The following is a 20422-nucleotide window of genomic DNA, read 5'->3' on the forward strand; positions in this document are numbered from 1 at the left end:
CAAAAAGGCACAGATGAAAACCATTACCTGAATGAACCCATTTCAACCCCCCTCCATGACCACTTGGGAAATAAAAATCTGCTCTCCCTCGTGCATTTGTGTGCTTTTTCATTCACAAGAACCATAAGTTTTAATGCCTGCCTGCTACAGACAAGAAGGTTTTTTTTTTTTTTTTGCTTTGCAGCAAAAAAAAAAAAAAAAAAGGCTGTGGGGAGGGGAGGTTGTTCCTGGAAGAGCCAGCCTGGGGAGTTGGTCACATTCTTGGCTGGGATTCAATGACTGAGGCAGACACCAACAAACAGAGAGAAAGGGGGTGGAGAAGGGAGAGAGCAAGAGAGGGGAGGGGAAGAGAGAGACAGAAGGGGGGGAGGAGGAGTGCACAGCACAGACAGTGCATTAGCTAAGCATTCAAGCACTCTCAACTGGGAAGCCAGTCTGTGTGCATGGGAGTGCTGATCCTCCACTCCCCAGGAACAAAAAATCAAGAATTACAAACCTACCAACATGAGGACAAACTCTTAAACAACAAGAAACAATCTAACCCTACTTGGAAATTGTTATAATTCATTTTTTTTTTTACAAAAAGAAACTCTGTTGCTGTTTTCTTCTGGATTTGTTTCTTCTCAAGAGTGAAGAGTCAGATCACCAGGTCTGACTTCTGTGAGATCCAACCACCCCCACCCGACACCGTTTATTGATTGGGAAGCTATGGACAGAAATAAGGTGACTGTGGGGCATGTATAGTCCCCGTAAGTAGAAGCTGTGTTGTGACTTTATCGGAGACAGTGCTATTTTCAAAAAACATTTTTTTTTATATTTTTTTTTTATTTTTTTTTGGTGGGTTGGGAGGTTGCTGCAGAAGAAGTCAAGGAGTGGAGTCAGCTGAATGAAGCAGTGTCACTGCATTAGGACAGTTTTGGGAGAGTTTGGGGGGCCATTTCTTGGAACCCTGTCTGAGGATTGAGTCTGTGGGAACAGATGGAGGCGACCAGGTCTGCTTAAGCTCTGGATTAAAGTGCTGTTTGTTTTTTTTAAGTTTGAATATTTTTGCACATTTTTAAAACATTTTTTAAACTCTCCCCCCTGCATTCTCTGGATTTTTATTTTGTTGATTGGAAATTTTTATGATGGAGACTGTGAGCAGGAGCAGCTTTCAGCCCCATCCTGGTCTGCAGAAGACCCTGGAACAGTTCCACTTGAGTTCCATGAGCTCCTTGGGCGGACCAGCTGCCTTCTCTGCACGCTGGGCACAAGAGATGTATAAAAAGGAGAGCGGTAAAGAACCAGAACCGGTGCTGCATCTGCCTGTCCAGCCTCCCCCGGTCATCCCTGGGGGACCCTTATTTATCCCCTCGGATCGCTCTACTGAGAGGTGCGAGACCATCCTTGAAGGGGAGACCATCTCCTGCTTCGTGGTCGGTGGGGAGAAGAGGCTGTGCTTGCCGCAGATCCTCAACTCGGTGCTGCGAGACTTCAGCCTCCAGCAGATCAACTCGGTGTGTGACGAGCTGCACGTGTATTGCTCCCGTTGCACAGCTGACCAGCTGGAGATCCTCAAAGTCATGGGCATCTTGCCCTTTTCTGCCCCCTCGTGTGGCCTCATTACCAAGACTGATGCAGAGAGGCTGTGCAATGCCCTACTCTATGGGGGCACCTACCCACCTCGCTGTAAGAAGGACTTTCCGGGCACCTTGGAGCTGGAGCTCACTGAGAAGAGTTTCCGAGTCTATCATGAATGTTTCGGCAAATGCAAAGGCTTGTTTGTGCCCGAGCTATACATTAATCCCAGCGCCCCATGTATCCAGTGCCTGGACTGCCGACTCCTGTATCCACCACACAAGTTTGTGGTACATTCTCACAAGGCGCTGGAGAACCGGACTTGCCACTGGGGTTTTGATTCAGCCAACTGGAGGGCATACATCCTCCTGGCCCAGGATTATGGCAATGAGGAGGAGCAGGCCAGGCTGGGCCGGCTGCTGGAGGAGATGAAAGACAAGTTCGACTACAGCAACAAGTACAAGAGGAAAGCCAGCAGGGTGAGTGGACACTCAGACGTCATTGGGTGGGGGTTACGCATTTACCATTTTCATGGGGTCATAGCTGTCCCCAGAGAACCCTTTAAATTTGAGCTGAAAGCAAGAACCCCAGAACCTTTGCAGTACCAGGGATAATAAGATCAGCATAAATTGGTTCTTAACCATCCCTCTTCCTTCCTTGAATTGTAACTTTAAAAATATCCTGAACTATCCTGAATAATTTGAACAGTTCCAGGACCTAAAGTGCAACGGCCCTTTTAAATTGACGATGGATGCTTAATTGGACCATTTCATACCATGCAAGTTACCCACTTCCTTTAGTCTAGAAGAGGGCTTAACATTGAGTAATTTTTACCAACTCAACCAAGTACTCAATGTAGACCACCACACACATGATATGAGGAGTAGTTACTGGTGACTCTTAGTTCATTGGTAACTTTTGGAGTCCAAAAGTGAATTGGGCAATAAAGTCGGTAAAATGTTATCATTGGGCTGATGGCGGGGGTTACTGAATTGACAATTAGAGCGCCAGAAGGCTTGTAGGAGGACAGTGAGATGGTGTCAAACTATTGACTGATGTGTCACACTGATTTTAGAGGAGGGGATCTATGATACGGCCATAGTCCTGCCAGTTTACACTGATATAGAATGGGTTAAATGAGTTTGGGGTGCTGGAGTAATGTGTAAATGGGCGTCTGTCACCTGCTCGGGTGTTAATAGGGGACTCCTGGAGCGCTGAAAAGAGCATCGCCCTGCAGTGACTTTTAACGTGACCTGATGCTAACCTTCTTGCGGCCTTTGTGTTTATGCTTATTGATGGCGTTACTATGTGTATATAATACATATTTACAGACGTGGTCATCTATATGTAGTGGTAGTAAACAGGTGCAGCTACCCTCCCCCTTTATCCAAAAGCCCGACTCTGTAGGTAACCCTTTAATAGCCAAGCAAAGTATTGATTTGCATCACTCACCCTCCTGTGCTCCTCAATGTGTTGACATGTCAAGCGTTTGCTTTTAATTGTATACCAGTAACCCTATAGCTTGAAACCCCCCCTCCCCCTCTGGTCTGGGACAGTATTTTGGGACAGAATAACACACATATTGTTGAGCTATCCTGAACGTGCTTTCCATGGGTTAGCGGTTCTCCGGCTGCCTGGGCAGACATATTACTATATATAGATGCGCGCATTGACGTTTATTTGTGCACGTGAGGTCATCAGTTCTTTCTAGGAATCTCGGTGTATATATCTGCGCTGCCCAGTGATTGAGGGACCTGGCACCAGACGGGTAGCAATGTTCTGCTTTGCGTGTAGGTGGTGTATACATAACTGAAGCAACCGCATTGAGGACATGCCACCCAGACTGGCTGTCCAGACGCTAGTGGTTTATTTTAGTCGGCATGACTTAAAGTTGACGTCTGGAAAAGTGGCTACTCCCATGGGCAGCGGATATAGGCATTGAATCTGAATATGGGGACAGTTGACTTATGTCATCTATTTTTTTTATTATTTATTTATTCTTTTTAACATTTATAAAAATGCTGTATTTTTTTTCTTGTTGTGTTACACAATCACATTTAGGCTACACCGAGGAAAATAATTTATTTTTCCGTATCGGCCCTCGCCATGCGAAGCCCTGTAATTATGGGTGATTCTGGGGAGCTGCACTTGGAATGACTGGGTCAACTACTTGTGGCGCCATTTGTTAATACCACCCTTTCTGCTCTAAACAAAACCACATTTATTCAACCGCAGCCCCACAATAAAAAAAAAAAAGAATGGACAAACTATTTCTCATACACAACGACCACTACATTTTTTAAAATGTTACTTTATTTATTTAAAGCTGGTTATCCTGTCTGAATTGCTACTATGTTGCGTTTTTGTTTGGAAGGGGTTAATATAGCGGACACCTAACTGTACATTTTTTTTTTTTTAATCGTCTTTTTCCTTTCATGGCCTTTCGGCATGAGATGTGTGACTTCCTTGATTTCCTTTCGCTTATTATTCGTGGCGCATAATAACATTACATTTACTGATCTCTTCTTGGGAGGCCAATTAAATCACATTATTGCTTAAATCCTTTTTTTTTTGCTCTCTCTCTCCTTTTTTTTTTCCTTTTTCCTTATTATCACTGAATAGACTCCTTTCCAATTTCCCCAGGAGTTTCTTACAACTGTGTGTCAGAGCTATTGTGGTGATGTTAACAGTAATGAGGCACATTATCTGTGATAGTTGGAGGTGGATGCGTTTTTAATGGCTTGTCTATCCCCAGCTAATCAAGGATTGAGGTGGTAGCTCTGAATAGCTCTGTCTGGCAAGAATGGGTTGCTTGTTATTGGCTCTGGCTGGGGAGTCTTTTTTTTTTTTTTTTTTTTTTAACCCTTTTATGATGACATTTTGTAGAATGAACATTTTTCTTTGAGAGTACATTTATTTTATTTAAAAAAAAAAAAAAAAAAAATCTCAATTATGATTTTTTTTTTTTTTTTTTTTTATGTGGTTTGCATTCACTATACATCCTGAATGTCACCGGAGGAGATAAATATTCCTTTTGTATATTTTGCAGTAAAGTGTTTTTTTGTGTTGTGTGTGTTTTTTTTCTTTCTTTTTAAACGCAGTCATGCATCTTGAAATGTGCTGCGGCTGCCTTTTTGTGTAATCTAATGCGTGCAGACTATGCGATCACAGAAAAAAAGTTCTTGGAAGTGTCCCTGGTTTGATAAGTCTATGCCTGCTCTTTACCTGAATTGGCACATGGTGTGCAATCATTTCATTAAAAAAAAAAAAAGGTGCGCATAGGTGGCAGGCTTTTTATATATTTTCATTAAGTTTTTTTTTTTTTTTTATTATTTACATCCGGATACTAAAATTCCTCTAAAAAAAAATTAACCTATTCTGCGCACTCAAACCAGTATTTTCCATAACGCCTTTCCAGTTTGTACTCCTATGCCACTTTTAAACTGAGACTGATACAGCATGTAACCGCAGATTTAAGTTACCATTGTGATGATGCAATCATTCAGTATGAAATTTAAAGTTGGGCAAAAAAAAAGTGCCCATGTGATAAGAGGTTAAATACTCATTCTTTCAGAAACAAAACATTGTGCGTGTGTGTGTGGGGGGGGATTTAAAAACCTTTTTAACCATTTGGTACAGGGGTGATCCAATTTTATTTTTGCTCTCTAGAAGAAAAGAGAGTATAATGACCGATCTGAGCTGGTCCCTGGTTTGTGGAGCATTTCAGCATCCTTTTGTGTGATGTCTGCTGGAGCGTTGAGCAAGTGTCCTGAAATAGCAGACAGGATATCATGTGTTAGGAAGTCTGAGTGAACTAGAATAGGGGCCGAGGACTCAGACAAGCGGCTTCTTTTAAAATCACCTTCTCCAGAGTCTCAGACTTCTAAAGCTAATGAACTCCCTGCCCCCCCCCATGCACATAGATACCTTTTTGTTTTCTGGCTAAAAGAGATGGCTGTGCCAAAGCTATATTGCTACAGTTTTTTATTTTTGTTTTAATCTTGTATACTTTCCAGTAAAATATCATTTTGATATTGAATTTTACAAATATACCTGTCTGTTATTTTCTGACATACCTTTTTTTTGTATCATTATTTACATGTGTCCTAGAATTTTAGAAATAAAGATGGATATGGGTTTTTTTTGATTGCAGCGTTGGTAAAAAAAAAGATCCTTTTCTTTTTGGCTCCTATAGACCACGTTTTTAAAAATTTGCACAAACTGCCGATCAAGAAGGAAATTGGTAACAAAAAAGGAATAGAAAATGAACATTGGATTACTTTTAGGAAGTGGTCCATCACTTTAGAATTAGGCGGCGCTTGTTGGGTTTGCTAACAGAAATGTAAGAAAAGTTGCTAATAGGGTGTGTGTGAATCTGTATATATAATTTTATTTTTTTTATTTTCGTAAGCATAAGAGGAAACTGTTCTAGTTCTCAGGAATTGTTAGGCTCGCAGGTTTTTAATACGTTTGTCAAACATCCTGGCTTGATGCCTATTAGTGACTGGCTGCGTAGTCACAGGAAGAACGGGTTCTTGGTGCTAATCAGGATAAAAATATTTACAGATGTCTGCAAGTATGTGATATCAAAGTGAGTCGTTTGATTTGTCTAACGGGATGGCAACAGAAGAATATTGTCTGGTCGGTGACCACTCTTGTTTCATCCTTGGGTATTCCTAAAGCAGATATAGTTAGAGGAAGCTTCCTGGCAACCCTGTTTTATTGAAGAATCTCTTGAGAGTTGAGCTCCCGAGCAGAGCCTTGGTGAAGTCAATGGAGACACAACCCTGGGAATACCTGGCCTGTTTAGTACATAGTGAATACACGCAAGACTGAGTTGCTTAAGGGCAATTTTTGCTAAAATCTAGTTAACGTTTCAGGTTATTTTTTTTGTTTTAATAATAATCTTATTAACAATATTCACTACACAGCGTTCCATATTAAATAAAATTAGTTCACGCTACATAAGATGGGGGTGTAATTGTAACCTGTTGCTGAAACCACCAATTACCGTGAATGAGACAGGTTTAGCGGAAGTGCCCTTTTCAAAGGAATGTAGTTTAGTTATTCAACAATATCTCTGCTTAGCGAATGCATCCAGCTATGTCATGGTAGGACTATACTGACTCCACGCTTGAGTATGCTCCACTTTATGCTCCACTTTTAATACTAAATATCCTTTAGATGACAAGGAAGGTTCTGCCTTTTGCCTGCCTTGTCTCAAGATTTTAATTATTTTTGAGTAAAAACTATTGAAATGATGTATGATGCCCCACGTGGAGGTTTAACAATTTGGTCTGCAAGGTACTAAAGTAAAAATAAGTTTGATAACTTCCTATTGTGTTTGCTGCACCTTTCTGGTCAAGAATTATTCGACGGCGAGCTCTTCTGAAGGTAACCATTGTTGGATAAAGTACCCTGTTTGGTTTTCTTTCTTTTTTCCCGCCGTAGTCTGGCGAGGAATTCCAAAACTAAGCTCAGAGTGCAAGGAGTGACTGTCGAACCATTCCTTTTTTTTTTTTTCTTATGGATTTACATTTTCAAACAAAGGTACAGTAAATAGAAATGTGAAGCCTTTTGCCTCTTGCACCCTTTACTCGTCCTTTCAGCTCCCTTTGACTTTTAATCCATTCATTCTTTTCACTTCTTTGCCGTAGGCTGTTTACCTCTCCCCCTCCCCTCCTTTTTTTAACACCCAAACAAAGGAGTTGGAGAATGACTGAAGGAACTTGAATTTCAGGCTTAAGCCACAAAGTAGTGAATGATTGATTTTAATATCAGCCAGGTGTGTGGAGATGCAGTTCATTCATGCCTGGTCATGACCATCTTTACTGATCGTGGACCAACGTAACCCCTGTGCTTTACCGCTTCCTAATCTTTTTGTAGGTATAGTGCCGAGGCGGGTTTTAAAGAGGCGGGGGTGTTTGGCAATCTTTTTTTTTTTTTTTTTTATCCCGTGTTTCCAGCCATTTGCTGCCTGAGTAGGGCAGAGTTGAATGTTAACAACATCCCCCCATGACTGGCTTATCTGTGCCCCAGCCATTTGTAACACCTCTTGTGTTAATGAATCCCATTGTCTGTTGTCATAGCCCAGGTAAAAATCTCACCCCACTGTGAGGCTTATTTAGAATGTAAATAAACATTAACAAAGATGGAGTGGCAAGTTGGTGTCTAGTCTGCATCACAAAGGACCAGCGAATCCAGGAGTTGATCATTCAAATAAATACACTTTTCAGGGCAAAGAGTGGGTTTAGCTCTTAGGACTCGCATGCAACTGTTTGTCTTCTTGCATGAATTGTAATTATATTCTCTTAATAAGGGAAATGTTCTCCTCCTGGAACTAAACCTCCCACCCACCTTCTTTAGCCGCGTGAATAACTAGATGGTCCCCGTTGGGCTTTCGTATGGCTGCGGGGATAGTCTGTAGGGCTTTGCTGACTCGGGTCTTACCATAGTGATGTTATACACCACAGATCTGGTGGGTTCCTGTGGCCAAATATGTGGCGGAATGTTGTCACGTTGCCTATTGAACCTATTTACTGAATTGCAGGTGATCGTGGAATTCTATAATTATTATAAAGGGGTAAACCCCAGTGAACTTCTCCTACAGATGGTCCGAGCTGACCATGTGTAACATGTTTTTAATGTGGGCAGAGCTCACAGACTACATCTGATCGATGAGTTAAACCTGTAACATTAGAGATCAGAAAGTTTTTGCTATAATATCCCGCATGGACAGATAAGTAAATCCTGTGCGTGCTGGTTGTGCTTCTACTCCCCCCCCCCCTTCCATCTTCGAAATGGAACGGCCTCTCTGCAGTGTTGTAACTTTTTATCTTTTTCTCGCTGTTCTGCTGCAGTGCATCGTGGGATTTCCATTTCTGCTGAATGGGCTGCTTGTTAGAGGGGGAGGAAGTGAGCTCCCTGTAGGATTGAGGGGGATGTGGGGGGGGGCGTCCTGTTTTATATGCAAAGCACAGCAGTTTAAAAAAAAAAAAAAAGGCCAAGTGGATAGCGCATGAGGATCTCCCTACACAAATATAGGGGTGTCACAATCTCCCAAGAGCAGCTGCAGGCGTTGTGAAGCCTGGTGGTGTTGTTATAGGTTTTGCCCGGAATATCGTGATGCGTTGCCATTGTATTATTGAGCGGCGCACCGAGTGCATTTACCTTTGTCATTTAATAAGATGCGCTCTTGGCTTGTCTGCTCTAATAGCAGATCTGCAGGGGTCCTAAATGAAGCCAGGAGTTAAGAGGTCTTCAGAGCACGACCATGAAAAGGAGCAGGTCAGAAACTGAGCCCCCTTTTGAGACGATCTCCAAAAAACATTTGGAAATGCGCACCCCCCCCTTCCATCTTTGTTTCAGACTATTCACTGGCTTTCATGGTGAAGGAGTTTGTTGTAAAACTTTTGAAGTCTCCCTTCTTAAAGAGCTCATTACTCACAAAAGAGTTTAATTTCCAATACTCCACACACGTGTTTCTGTTGGATCTCTGAAACCTGACAGATAAACCCATTGGAAGCTCACGGGACTATCGTGCTCTTTCAATGATTTTCCATTGAGTTTAAAGTGTAACAAAACAATCTGACCACCTTTTTTTTTGTAACGTTACCCTCCCCCCCAATCTCCCCTCCACCTTTTGGTGCATTCCTGTCAAGCCTCCCTTTTTAAATTATCATTCTTAGGCTGAGTGGTATGCAAATATAGTCAATTAAGTAGGAGGTTTTTAATTAGCGGTTTTAAGTTCATGTGTGAAGTGCCACGACTTAATCACTTTTCACAGTTTCGTAGTTAATTTGCTAAGTTTTTTTTGCTGTTTTGGAACAACTATGAAAAAACTGTGAATTTTCTGTTTTCTGCCATTTGGAAGCGGTTAGAGAGTGGAAGTTCTTAATTGCAATGGTTAATGCCTAAAATAAAACACTAGTGCAGAACGTATGGTTGAAAGGGTTTTTTTTCTTGGTTTGAAGAGCACAAGACAAAGGAGAATGAACGATGGTCTCCAGAAAAGTCCTCCATGAAACCCAAGCAGGGGGAACTTGACGGGGGATATCCAGTGTGTAGCATTAAATGTTTTTGTCATTGACACATATTAGCCTCTTAACATAGTTGGTTTCATCATGAAACTTGCTCTTCGGCAACCTACTTCTCACGCCCTTCTTTCAGTTGTTGCTAAACAGTCGTCCTAATCCTGAAAGACCGATCCATTCTACTTAAACAAGCGAGGCCAATATCTGTAGTGTAAAGAGCCACGGCATACGAGTTTATTTTATTTCTTAAAAACATTTGACGTTCGAGTGCTTTTTGTCTGGGCCTGGAGTGTAAAATCCAAAGAAACAAAAGAAATTCTTTAAGCCCCACTCTGAGTGCCTTGTTTATGGGTTTTAGCTGCCAGGGGGTACCACCGTTCTCTCCATAGAAGAACATTATTGGCCCCTCAAGAGGGGAACTGAGTAAACTTGACCTATTGCTATAAGTGAAGGAGAGAGCATTACAATTAGAATAAAAATAACTTGCTGTGCATATTTTAAACCCTTGTTTGCCACTGAACAAGTTCATGTATTATGTAGAAATTTAAGACCCAAGAAGATAGACTTCCCTAGAAATCTAAGAAAAATATTGGGTGAATAGGCACCCTGGGTACCTGGCTCCTGGCATTTGACCAACTATGTTCACAACCAATTAAGGGTATATTTTTAAAATGTCTTTTAAAAATATCTTTTGTAATGTCTAAGGCATTGGAGCTATGGAGGGGCATCTCACTGAAAGGTTCCAAGGTTTTTGCTGCCCTCAAGGCAAATGATCAGCGTTCAGACATCAATTACAAGAACCCATAAAATACACGGTTAAGAACTCTGAGAATGTCTGTTCCTTGACCAAAAACCGTCTGCAGCACAAGCGTAGTAGACCGAAATGTTACGTAATTGTCTGTCTCAGACTTGGATTCTTTTGGAGTGAACATTCATGGTTTGCAAAACAGGGAAGAAGTTACTAAATATGATGATCTCGTGGCATTGGGAACTATTGTGTGATGAATTTACATTTTATAAGCGATTACAGCATATTGTGAAATAAACCTCTTGCAGAACATCTGACAATTTTTTTGTTTTGTTTTTTTTTTGCTTGGTCCACTCGGTCGAGTTATGGTTTATTTGGTATTTATTATCAGTGTTCACACATTTTTTCTATTAGCAATCTCCTAATTTTAATTCATTACTGCATCCTATGTCACTTTACATTTCCTCTGATGCATTGTAGTCATTTCAATTAAATAGCTTTTCCCCCCCCTGATTTTTAAAGGTGAGGGTGGCTGGGTGAAGACCTCTTGTCTCTACCCAGAGGTTGATCTTGTGTAGGTTCTATATAGGACACAGTCGGTGCAGAAGGGGTTATCTGTGACTGAGAGTTCTCGCTGAACTATGTACGTGTTCTGAGGGTTTATTCTCACGTCTGGATCTCTCATAGGACGAGGATTGTGAATAATTTAACAAGTGCAGGCAGGGTTGTCTACAGAAGCCACATTGTTAGAAATTTCTCCAGTCAGCAGACAGCTAGTCTGGGCAAGCGGTGAGGATACATTAAAGTCAATATTCCATCATCTTCTCACGGTTAACCATTTTGGTGCCTCCTGCTTATTCAGTGTCTTTTTATTATAGAATATTACATTGTATTAGTTATTTTTAATTCAGAATTTGTGATTTTTGAGGACTTCGTGTTTTGCTGGGGTTAGCGTGTGTGTGTGTGTGTGTCGGCAGTGTAAAGTCCAGCTGGCCATTGGTACAGCTGTGGTTAAGCTGTTAAAGTGATGCTTTGTATAGGGCAGCCTATGCTAGACCCTCAGTGACCAGGCAGCTCTGATGTTTTAATGTGGTTGAGGCCGGTGACACATGGCCGGCTGGCAGGCATAAATACATACTGAACATTGTGGGTCTGCTTTTTGGCTTGTCAGACACACACACCCATCACCAATTCTTTAAGATCCCAGATGGTAAATAACAGCAGGGGGTAAAAGGACCCCATTGTCTCTTTTCTTATGCCTAATTTAGGTCTTCAGTGACTGTCCATCTCTCTTTTCCAGTTTCTTTTTTCTCCCCCTGACTCTTTTCTTTAAATGATCAAATTAGGCTGCTTATTTGTGAGTGACCAGAGAAAAGGAGCAACAGTTGAATCCACCTCGCTCACTGAATCCAAAGCGCTGGGGATGTTCGCTTTGTAAAAATCAAGTCATCGGGATAATATGTTTTGTGTCATTAAGGTGATAGTGTTATCGCTGATGTCAGCTGAAAGGCTGCTAGTCAGAAACGCAAGTTTTACTAGTCTAGAAAGTATTTTAAATAAATTAATTTGTTCATCCAGCTTTTTTTATGATGTAGAGAAGTGTATCCTATGCTAAAAAGTATAATTGTAAAACTAATTAAAAAAAAAAACTTGTTTTTAAAAAAATGGGTTTGTCTCCCATTTATATTGTGGGTTAAGGCATGCAATGGCTACTTTATATTATTCATGCTTGCCTTTTGTGAGTGGGGAGGCCTTGCCTCCCTGTTGTCTTCACCCTGTCCCCAGTTTAGCAGGGGACCCTTCTTGTCACAGCATGCTGGATTTATGGTGAGATTTTCGCCACCCTTCTGTGACCCGGGACTTTGCCAAACACTGGCCACTGCTATTCTATCCAACTTTACTTGATTAGATCTGAGCGCTTGGTGAATTGACAAAATTGAATGGATTAATGAATTCCCCGGGTGCTTGGGGTGACTCTCCCTTTGTCTGTCTTTTTTCCTTTTTGCTGTTGAATATTCATAAAAAGAGAGTGCAGGGTCTGGTTACAACTTTCTGGAGCTTGAAAAGGCAAAGGCTACTTTTTTTTTTTTCATTTTTACAAATATTGGCATTTCTTAAGACTTTTGAGGTTATCAGATGTTAACATCTGTAGTTTCTTGTGTGTGTCACCGGAAGGTTTGTTGGTTCTGAAAATGTGTGTGTTGTCCATTACAGACTTTGCTTGCCTTTTTAAAGTCTTGAAAGTGACCCCAGCTGTATTTCGAGTGAGTGTTTAGCACCCTCCTCTCCTGGATATTAAGCTGCCTCTTTTTATCTTGTAAAGCTTCCGAATGAGCTTTATCTGAAATAGGATGCATGATATACATGAATAGAAGCCAGTGTTCTTTTGTCAAGGAAGCACTCCCTTTCCTCCTACTCAGCACTCATGCTCAGTAAGCTTTGTGGGTCTTTTCACTTGGCAGCTCTCTTGGTGGTAGGGGTTGTGTGACTGTACCATTGTTATTTCATAGCCCATTTTAGCAAATGTGAATATTCTTTATCCTCAATTGCCCTGGTAGTTGCTTCTGTCCTTGACCATTGTCACGTCATCCCTCTCGCATCTCCAGGACTTCTATTCCCTGCCAACATAGCAGGGCCTTTTTCTCCCAGTATATTATTATGTGTGCTCCATCTTATTGTTAATTCTGTATTCTCTCTTATTGTAATTGTGCCATGGAAGCACAGTATAAATTAAAGTGTTGTGCAACTTTATGCTTTCTAATGTACTTTGGAGTTGTACAGTCCTTTTTCTTCCACGCAGTATTGAATTTTATTGGGCAAAGACGCCTGCACCTAATATTACAGGTGCAACCATTGTGTCTAGATGGAATAGATTAATGTACAAATGGAATAAGACGTTTCTGCTGGTATGGGTAGAGTGTTTTGACTAGCGCTTGTATAGCCAGAATGCTGATTTTTCAAAGCCATAACATCAGCGTTTAAGGCAGGTGGAGAATAGACAGACAAAATATCAGATTCTCCTATGACGGCACCATCTTTCTAGCCTCCTACAGGATGTAACCCAAGATGCTGGAAATAACGTGAGAATGGTAAACAAAACCTAACTGCTCCCTTGGTAATCCGTCTCTCCTCCCATCAAAGAGTATTGAACACTCTGGAGAGAAAGCCAGCGGTGTTCTGAGGACCTTACAAGAAGTTAGGGCCATGTTCAAGATCTATGCTTCTCTCTATACACTGTTTTGTATCATGATTTAAGAAATCATGCGATATTATACTGATTCAGAGTTGGCCAACTACAATGAAAGTGCCTGTAGGCCATTCCTAATGATCTACTGATGGTCCAATTAGTCCTTATGCAATTTCTATCTGGTTATTATTATCTGTTATTTATATAGCGCCAACAATTTACGCAGTGCTTAACACAATACATATATTCAAGGGGTATGACAAGAGGAGAATTGACAGACTAAGACAAACCGATACATCAGGTGGAGAGAGCCCGGCTCGCAAGTTTACAATCTTGAAGGAGTACATAAAGTATTATCTATAGTCTTACTCCATCATGGTGCTGGCCATGTTTATATATATATTCTACAGAGCATTTGACATTCAAGTTAACAAGGTTCTTCTAAAATAACCACTTTTATCTGCAAACGGCAAGAAAAGAGAGAGCATGTTTGGTCTTTTTAAATATAACCTCTGACGGATGTGCTTTGATATCACACAGGGAACTCTGTCTCCACAAAGTCAACTTGGTGTCTGTTCAAACTTCCTCTTTTCATTAATATTACTTGACTCAGCTGGACAAGGGCAGCCCTTGTTTTTCGTAAACTTAATTTCTTGTAACTTAGTGGGAGCATACGCTTCCATCCGTGTATGAATGTATTTAAAGATGACAATGTTCTGTACCCAGAACTGTTTAGGCTTGGGACTACCTCAAATTGTTTGTGTTCAGTTTGTAAATTGCATTGACCAAAAATGTAATTATTGCAGATCTAATAAGAGAAACCTCTTTATTTTCTGTTGACATCGCGTATTGTTCAGTTTGCTTCCAATTTGATACTTTTTTTTTCCATGGACTAATGCTATGTAACAGTTTTTTCCCCAACTCCATCTGCTCAAGATGTTTAATTTGACTGCAGGTGAATCAAATGAAACGCAAAATGCGGTGCATTTATTCTTTGTGTAGTAAAGCTTGAAATAATTGCGTTATTTTTAGAGTTTATTGCTGTTTATCATTGCTACGGCTAGGATTGGACATTCTGTACACTTGGGAGATCCCAATGTTAAGCTGACGCAGAGCCGGCAAATTAATCTTTAACTACACAACAGCTTACCTTTTAAACTCTCAATGGGTTTGTAACTCTTGTGTGTGTGTGTGTGTGTTTGTCTCTGCTGCCTCCCTGCCTTATCTTTTTGGGGATGAAGGGGGCAAACAATATATTAAAAAAAAAAATTTTTCACTAAAATATATTTTTAAATAATGCTGACATTAAATCAAGCATTTCTCATTTTGAGGGCATTGGGAATCCAAGCTGTGCTTTAAACCTTTTCCTTAACAATTCCCCATGTTTACGTTCTGCTGCAGATTTGTCCTTTTGTAAAGGCACGGATTGCTCTTTTTTTTTGTCGTAATCGTTGTGTTGTACATGGAAGGTTTGAATGATGCCCAGTCTCAACGCTGTACACAAAAGGGAACGCTCTGGACCTTATTAGACCAGGTTACTGCTGTTCAATGAAACTTTTTTTTTTTTCCCCCATCAGAGTTCAGGGCAACTATTGTTTACTGTGTCTCTTGCAGTCTTTGGAAGGGTGACAGGGCTCTGGCTGTCTGTACATCACATGATCCCTATAGCGTGACCTGCCAGTAGTGTTTTCCGGTCACTGTGATGGAGCTCCCACATGCTTCATTTAACGGATTTGCTCTGTTCCTGGGATAGGATTTTATTCCTGTGTAAACATGCAAGAACAGTACTTATTTTTGGAAATAGCTATTTGAACTAACATATTCTCTTAAAGCAGTACATATATGTTTCGGGGGTTTGACTGAGGATCTTTACTCCTTAAACCTCCAATACTTCTGAGGACACGCATCCCAATCATAATCTTATGTTAATCTCTGCTGTTGAGACCTTTTTGTTCGTGCCACACAGACACTCCTTCCTGAATGTCTGGACGTCTGTGATCTAATACTGACGTGTTCTTATATGTGGTTCTAAGTATGTCATGGAACACGTCTATGAAACGGTGTTTCATCACTGACTAATGAACGAGAGGCTAGCTGTTCTTTCTCGTTGCCTTTTGTAGGCTTTCGGTCAAACAACCACAAAACTTTAAGGACACGGGTAACCTGTTCATTTTACCTCTTGAATGCAGTTCAGTTCACCAGATGTTTTCGTTGCACTTCGAGACCTTTGGATTCTTAAACCTAATCATTAGACCCTGGACTTCTAAGAATCTGGAAGCCAGGCTCCATACCGAAAAGACATTTGCGTGCTATAATGATTCCCGCATTATATCATGCATTGGACTGTTAAAACAATGCTAAGCGCATAAGCATCATGTTTGATTAGTTTTTTGTATTTTTGATAAATACACAATATGGTACGTATTTGTGGTTTAACCGAAGCTTCTCCAATAATATGACTTCATGTATTTTCAGTTTTCCAGTTTTATATTTATTTTTGTGCATAAATGAATTCATTCTGCCCGGGTGGAAATTTCCAGCCTGGTTGTGTTTACGTACAGAGAACACACCAATAGAACATGTGTGGTAAGTAGCTTGTGATTAATGGCCGTGTCATTTAAAGATCCACCTCATGATTAAAGACAAAGTAGACAAACCCATATGGAACAAAAGAGTCCTGCTTGGCCTTCGTGCGTCCTCCAACCTTTGCCAGCAGAGGAAGCCTCTGTTTGGGTAAACCTATCTGCTCTCTGCTCTCTTTTTCCTAAGGGATTTCAGTATTCCAAAACATCAAAGTTTCTGTTTCCCTTTAACAGCCATGCGTGTCAGAAGGGGAACTGTTAATTAAATTACCAACAGCACACAACGCCCGGGGCATCAAAAAGCCCCAACTATTCCGTCATCAGGCTCCCATCTGGGGGTGATCTACTTTTATTATGGGACTCTGTTCATCCAAATATGATATCTTAAGATGAGGGTGGGGGAGGGTCGGGGTTGTCATGTGGCAAATATTCTCTTTAATGATGACTTGGTTTTGGTTTTGTGGAGTGGGGCTGGACAAATCCCAGGAGTGGGGCTGGACAAATCCCAGGAGCGGAGCCAAGCGGCCATTAAAATTTTATTCTAAAAAGAGAAGAAAAGATGTAGATCGCTCCCAAACATATAATGTATTTGATAAAATCATGTTTTCTGTTTCTCTCCGAGTTACAAACTGTGATGTGATTGGTTAACCCGATCAAAATAAACTTTTAGATTTTTCTTGGCTTTCTAGTGTTTCTAACATATAGTTTATTACAGCAAATGTCAGATCATGAGATCGCTCTTATTAGGGTGACTTTGTAATATGTTCTGCACGACCTTTGGCACGCAGAGGGTTTAATAAGGATGACACATTCTCTCTCCTGTGTGCCTCCGATGCCCGGCATTTATTTTTTTTTTACAAGTCCTCCGCACCAGCTTATGCAACTGTCTCCTGCGCAGGAAGGGGTCATTTGAGGCAGCTGTCTCAATTTGGCAGCTTTCTCCATCTCCTCTTGGAGGCTGTCTAGAAGGATTTGTTCTTTCTTTTTTTTTCAAGGGGCACATTGAGGCAGTTATGAGGATTAGAGTTAAAACAAAAGTTCATTTGATTTTTTTTTTTTTTTCCTTTTCCTCCCGGCCTTGGCTTGCTGGAAGACATTGCCATTTAAATAGCAAACCGAAACATTCTGCATTGCAGGCTTTTTCCTTCCAAGCTGCGCCTCGTTCTATTTTTCTAAAGCTTCTCCTAATGGTAAATCTGTGCAGCTCAAATGATATTGTCACCGGAGGCCTGGCTGATGTGTACATGTCAAAAAAAAACTGAAGAGGTGCTCCAGGGCCTTCGGTATAGCCCGGTCCTTCCTTGTCTTCATGAATTTCGTGTATCTTCTCCATCTTGGCATTTTATTTTTTTATTTTTTTTTTATTTCTTTTTTTTTTTTTTTTACCAGTAGTAACTTACTAAATTTGCACAGGCAGTTCTTATTTCTGTGGGTGAAAACAGAAATAATAATAATAAAAAAAAAAACTTTTATAGACCAGCTTGGTTTTATTCCCCTACAGAATAGATTTAACCTAAAGTTTCCTACTCGTTCCTGTTTTTTGGCTGTATACCAGCAGAGTTGCCGAGTACTTTATGAGATCATACACTGCAAAGGATCCCTGCAACACAGGGAGGAAGCTTATGTGGAGTATAATTAAACCTAAAGCAGCTTTAAGGATTAACAGGTCCACCCAGGTAAATATTGCTTCCTTTGGGAGAATTATTCATTTTTTTCCTTTTTTTAAAACGAATAAAGCCTTGTGCGCATTAATGATCTATGGATTTTTCAGGGCTCACTACTAGATCCTAGAATGAAGAAATGTACATAGAATACAGCCCTTCTCTCCGTTTGAGTTTTAGTTGGCTATACGTTGTGTAATAATAGACATGTAACCCTTTGGGAAGGACGCTGTTTGATCTAATTTCTTTGTTGCTGGGCTGAGAGTATTAATGGGCCCTTCCGGAGTTGTGTCCTATGATTATGGCGATGTGCGAGCTGGTCCTGTTCCATAGCACAGAGAGAGTTGTGAAATGACTTGTGTTGAGAGAACACGTCTTCTGTCAAGCGTCGTTAAGAAGTGTTTGTAACTAGGAACAGTTTACAGTGCCCAGGTCTGTTTTTTTTTTCTTTTATGGTTACCTTAAGATCGGGACTCGTACTCGTAAGAACATGGCAGCCATGTCTATTGTAATGTTACGTTGGTGGTAATTCTTTAGTGTGTCTGAAGTGGCTTCCCATCAATATATCGCCTCTGTTCCAAGCTCTTAAATTCGTCTGTGATGTTTAGGGCTCTAACCGTGGCCCGGAAGACTAACGCAAGAAGCATACAGGCAAAAATATAATTCATATAAAGCATATTAATGCCCTATTAGTAGACTATCCCTAATTCTTGAAATATAGAATAAATGTTACCAAAATAATCCAAGAATAATTTTTTTTTGTGTTTGTGAGAAGGGACAGTTATCTCTGTTTCAGCTTAAAATTGGGGTACATGGCCCTAGGCTGGTATCTCATTATAAACATTTACTGTGACTTATAACCGAGATAAAAAAACATGTTTAGCGAACTTAATATTAAGCCAGAAAGCCACTAGCACAGTAAAACTGTAATGCAATAAATGTACAATACATTTCTCCCCCGTTTAAATCAGATTTTATTCATATTTTCATGCGATACCTGCAGGAGGTACCGGTTTACAGGAACCTCTAATTGTAGCCAGATGCCCCTGGAAATTGCCACAGCGCTAGTTTTTAATAACACATGGCAGTTCACAGGCAGACATTATTGCTAAAGGTTTTTTTTTTTGTTATTTATTTTTCCTGTTCCTGGCGCTAACTTATTTATAGGCAGTGTCTGTGCTGAATTCAGTAAACTGCTTCCCGTCACCATCGCTCTCGGTAAAATCTATTAACGCTTTTTAACCGTAAACGTTTGAGGAGTTGATGTGAGTGCTAATCTATTTTACACACGTGCTATAGGATGTCACGGATAGAAACCTATATCTTAGTAAGCGTTTAAAACCCCCCTGCGCCGACAAGTCTGTCTGGTGTTGCTTGCAAGCTGGAAGGGGTTAAACTGGGGAACCCGCTCACTCCAGTCAGTTCATTCATATGGTTTTTGTTTAGCATTACGATGTAAATTACATCAGCGTAATATATAAGCGGATATATCGGCCCTTCTGCTGGCCAGATGTTGGATGTATAGAATCAGATGGGGAGGGGGGGGCAGAAATGAAGGGGAAGGGGTTGTTTGTGCTGAGGATTTACTGCATTGCCCAGAGCGGGTAGAGGTCTTCATTATACACTCACTACAAGGACCTGGAAAACAGCAGAACACAAGGAGACCGCACACTTTCGTGGCTGTATATTTACATGTGATATTCTGTTATATGTACTATTTACATTTAATTTATGGCGTGCCATCAGATTCCATATTGCTAATAATCTGTGAGATGTTAGCTTTTTTTTTTTTTTAGCACTTCCACAAAGGACTTTATTGCGCATCATCCATAATGGCCATGTCAATGAACTTGCAGACTTGCAAAATTTGTATTTTATTTTCTGGTTACAATGTTTCAAACGTGTTAATGACCACAAGGTCCACCAAAGGGTAGGTAGGTATTGTTTGGAGCATGGCGAAGGAAGCTACATGGTTTTAAAAACCCATATTGTTGTATTCACAAGCAATGGCTCGCAACTGGATCCCCAGTAGGCTTTGGTAAATCACTGCAGATCTCCGGAAATATACGTAATCAGAGATTGTGTATGAGGGGAGCTGGAACATCGTAAGACCTTGAGCTTTGTTCTTTTATTGTTTTGTGACTTTCCACATTGGAGAGCACTGGTGTAGAATAGTAGACAATTTTGTAATTGTGGGGTAAGAGTCTGGTCTGCATTTTAAAAGCACTGATGGATGAACACTGCACCCAATCCTGTATTAAATGCAAAGAATGTAAGGCTTGGCTTCCATTTTTTATGAAGAAGTTCTTTGCAGATGGTAGACAACGCATTTTAAAGGTCTGGCCTGTTGGAGTTATTTCCAGTTTTATGTGAGGTCGGACGGTCACTGGGTGACAGAGGGCAGGGTCTGCCATCTGGCAATCGTAAAATAACAGGGCAATACACACTTTTATTTGGAGGGGGTCTAGTTGGAGACTTGTTGGTAGTGAGACATACCACTGACTTGTCACTAGCAGACTTTTTTTTTTTTTTGGGCTCATGGGTGCTGCACGCAGGGTCAAAAGTTCAGAATGTCCATTCCCTGCCCCTCCGAGGAGATAGACGGTGTTGTGTATGGGGGCTGGGGGAGGAATGCAAAAACTGTAAAATGGCTG

At 40.8% G+C, this 20422-nt stretch overlaps 1 protein-coding gene across 2 annotated transcripts in view; it reads left to right on the forward strand.

The window, feature by feature from the left end:
• Positions 1 to 386: 386 nt before the first annotated feature.
• Positions 387 to 20422, forward strand: part of SKI (SKI proto-oncogene) — a 54639-nt gene continuing 34603 nt past the window's right edge. For both annotated transcript variants that reach the window (XM_053451608.1, XM_053451609.1), the window contains exon 1: positions 387 to 2036. In XM_053451608.1, coding sequence (XP_053307583.1) covers positions 1125 to 2036 — 912 coding nt within the window. In that variant the 5' untranslated portion in view covers positions 387 to 1124. The remainder of the gene's footprint in view (positions 2037 to 20422) is intronic.

This window comes from Spea bombifrons, chromosome 12 (assembly GCF_027358695.1).
Source record: "Spea bombifrons isolate aSpeBom1 chromosome 12, aSpeBom1.2.pri, whole genome shotgun sequence".
NCBI lineage: Eukaryota > Metazoa > Chordata > Amphibia > Anura > Pelobatidae > Spea > Spea bombifrons.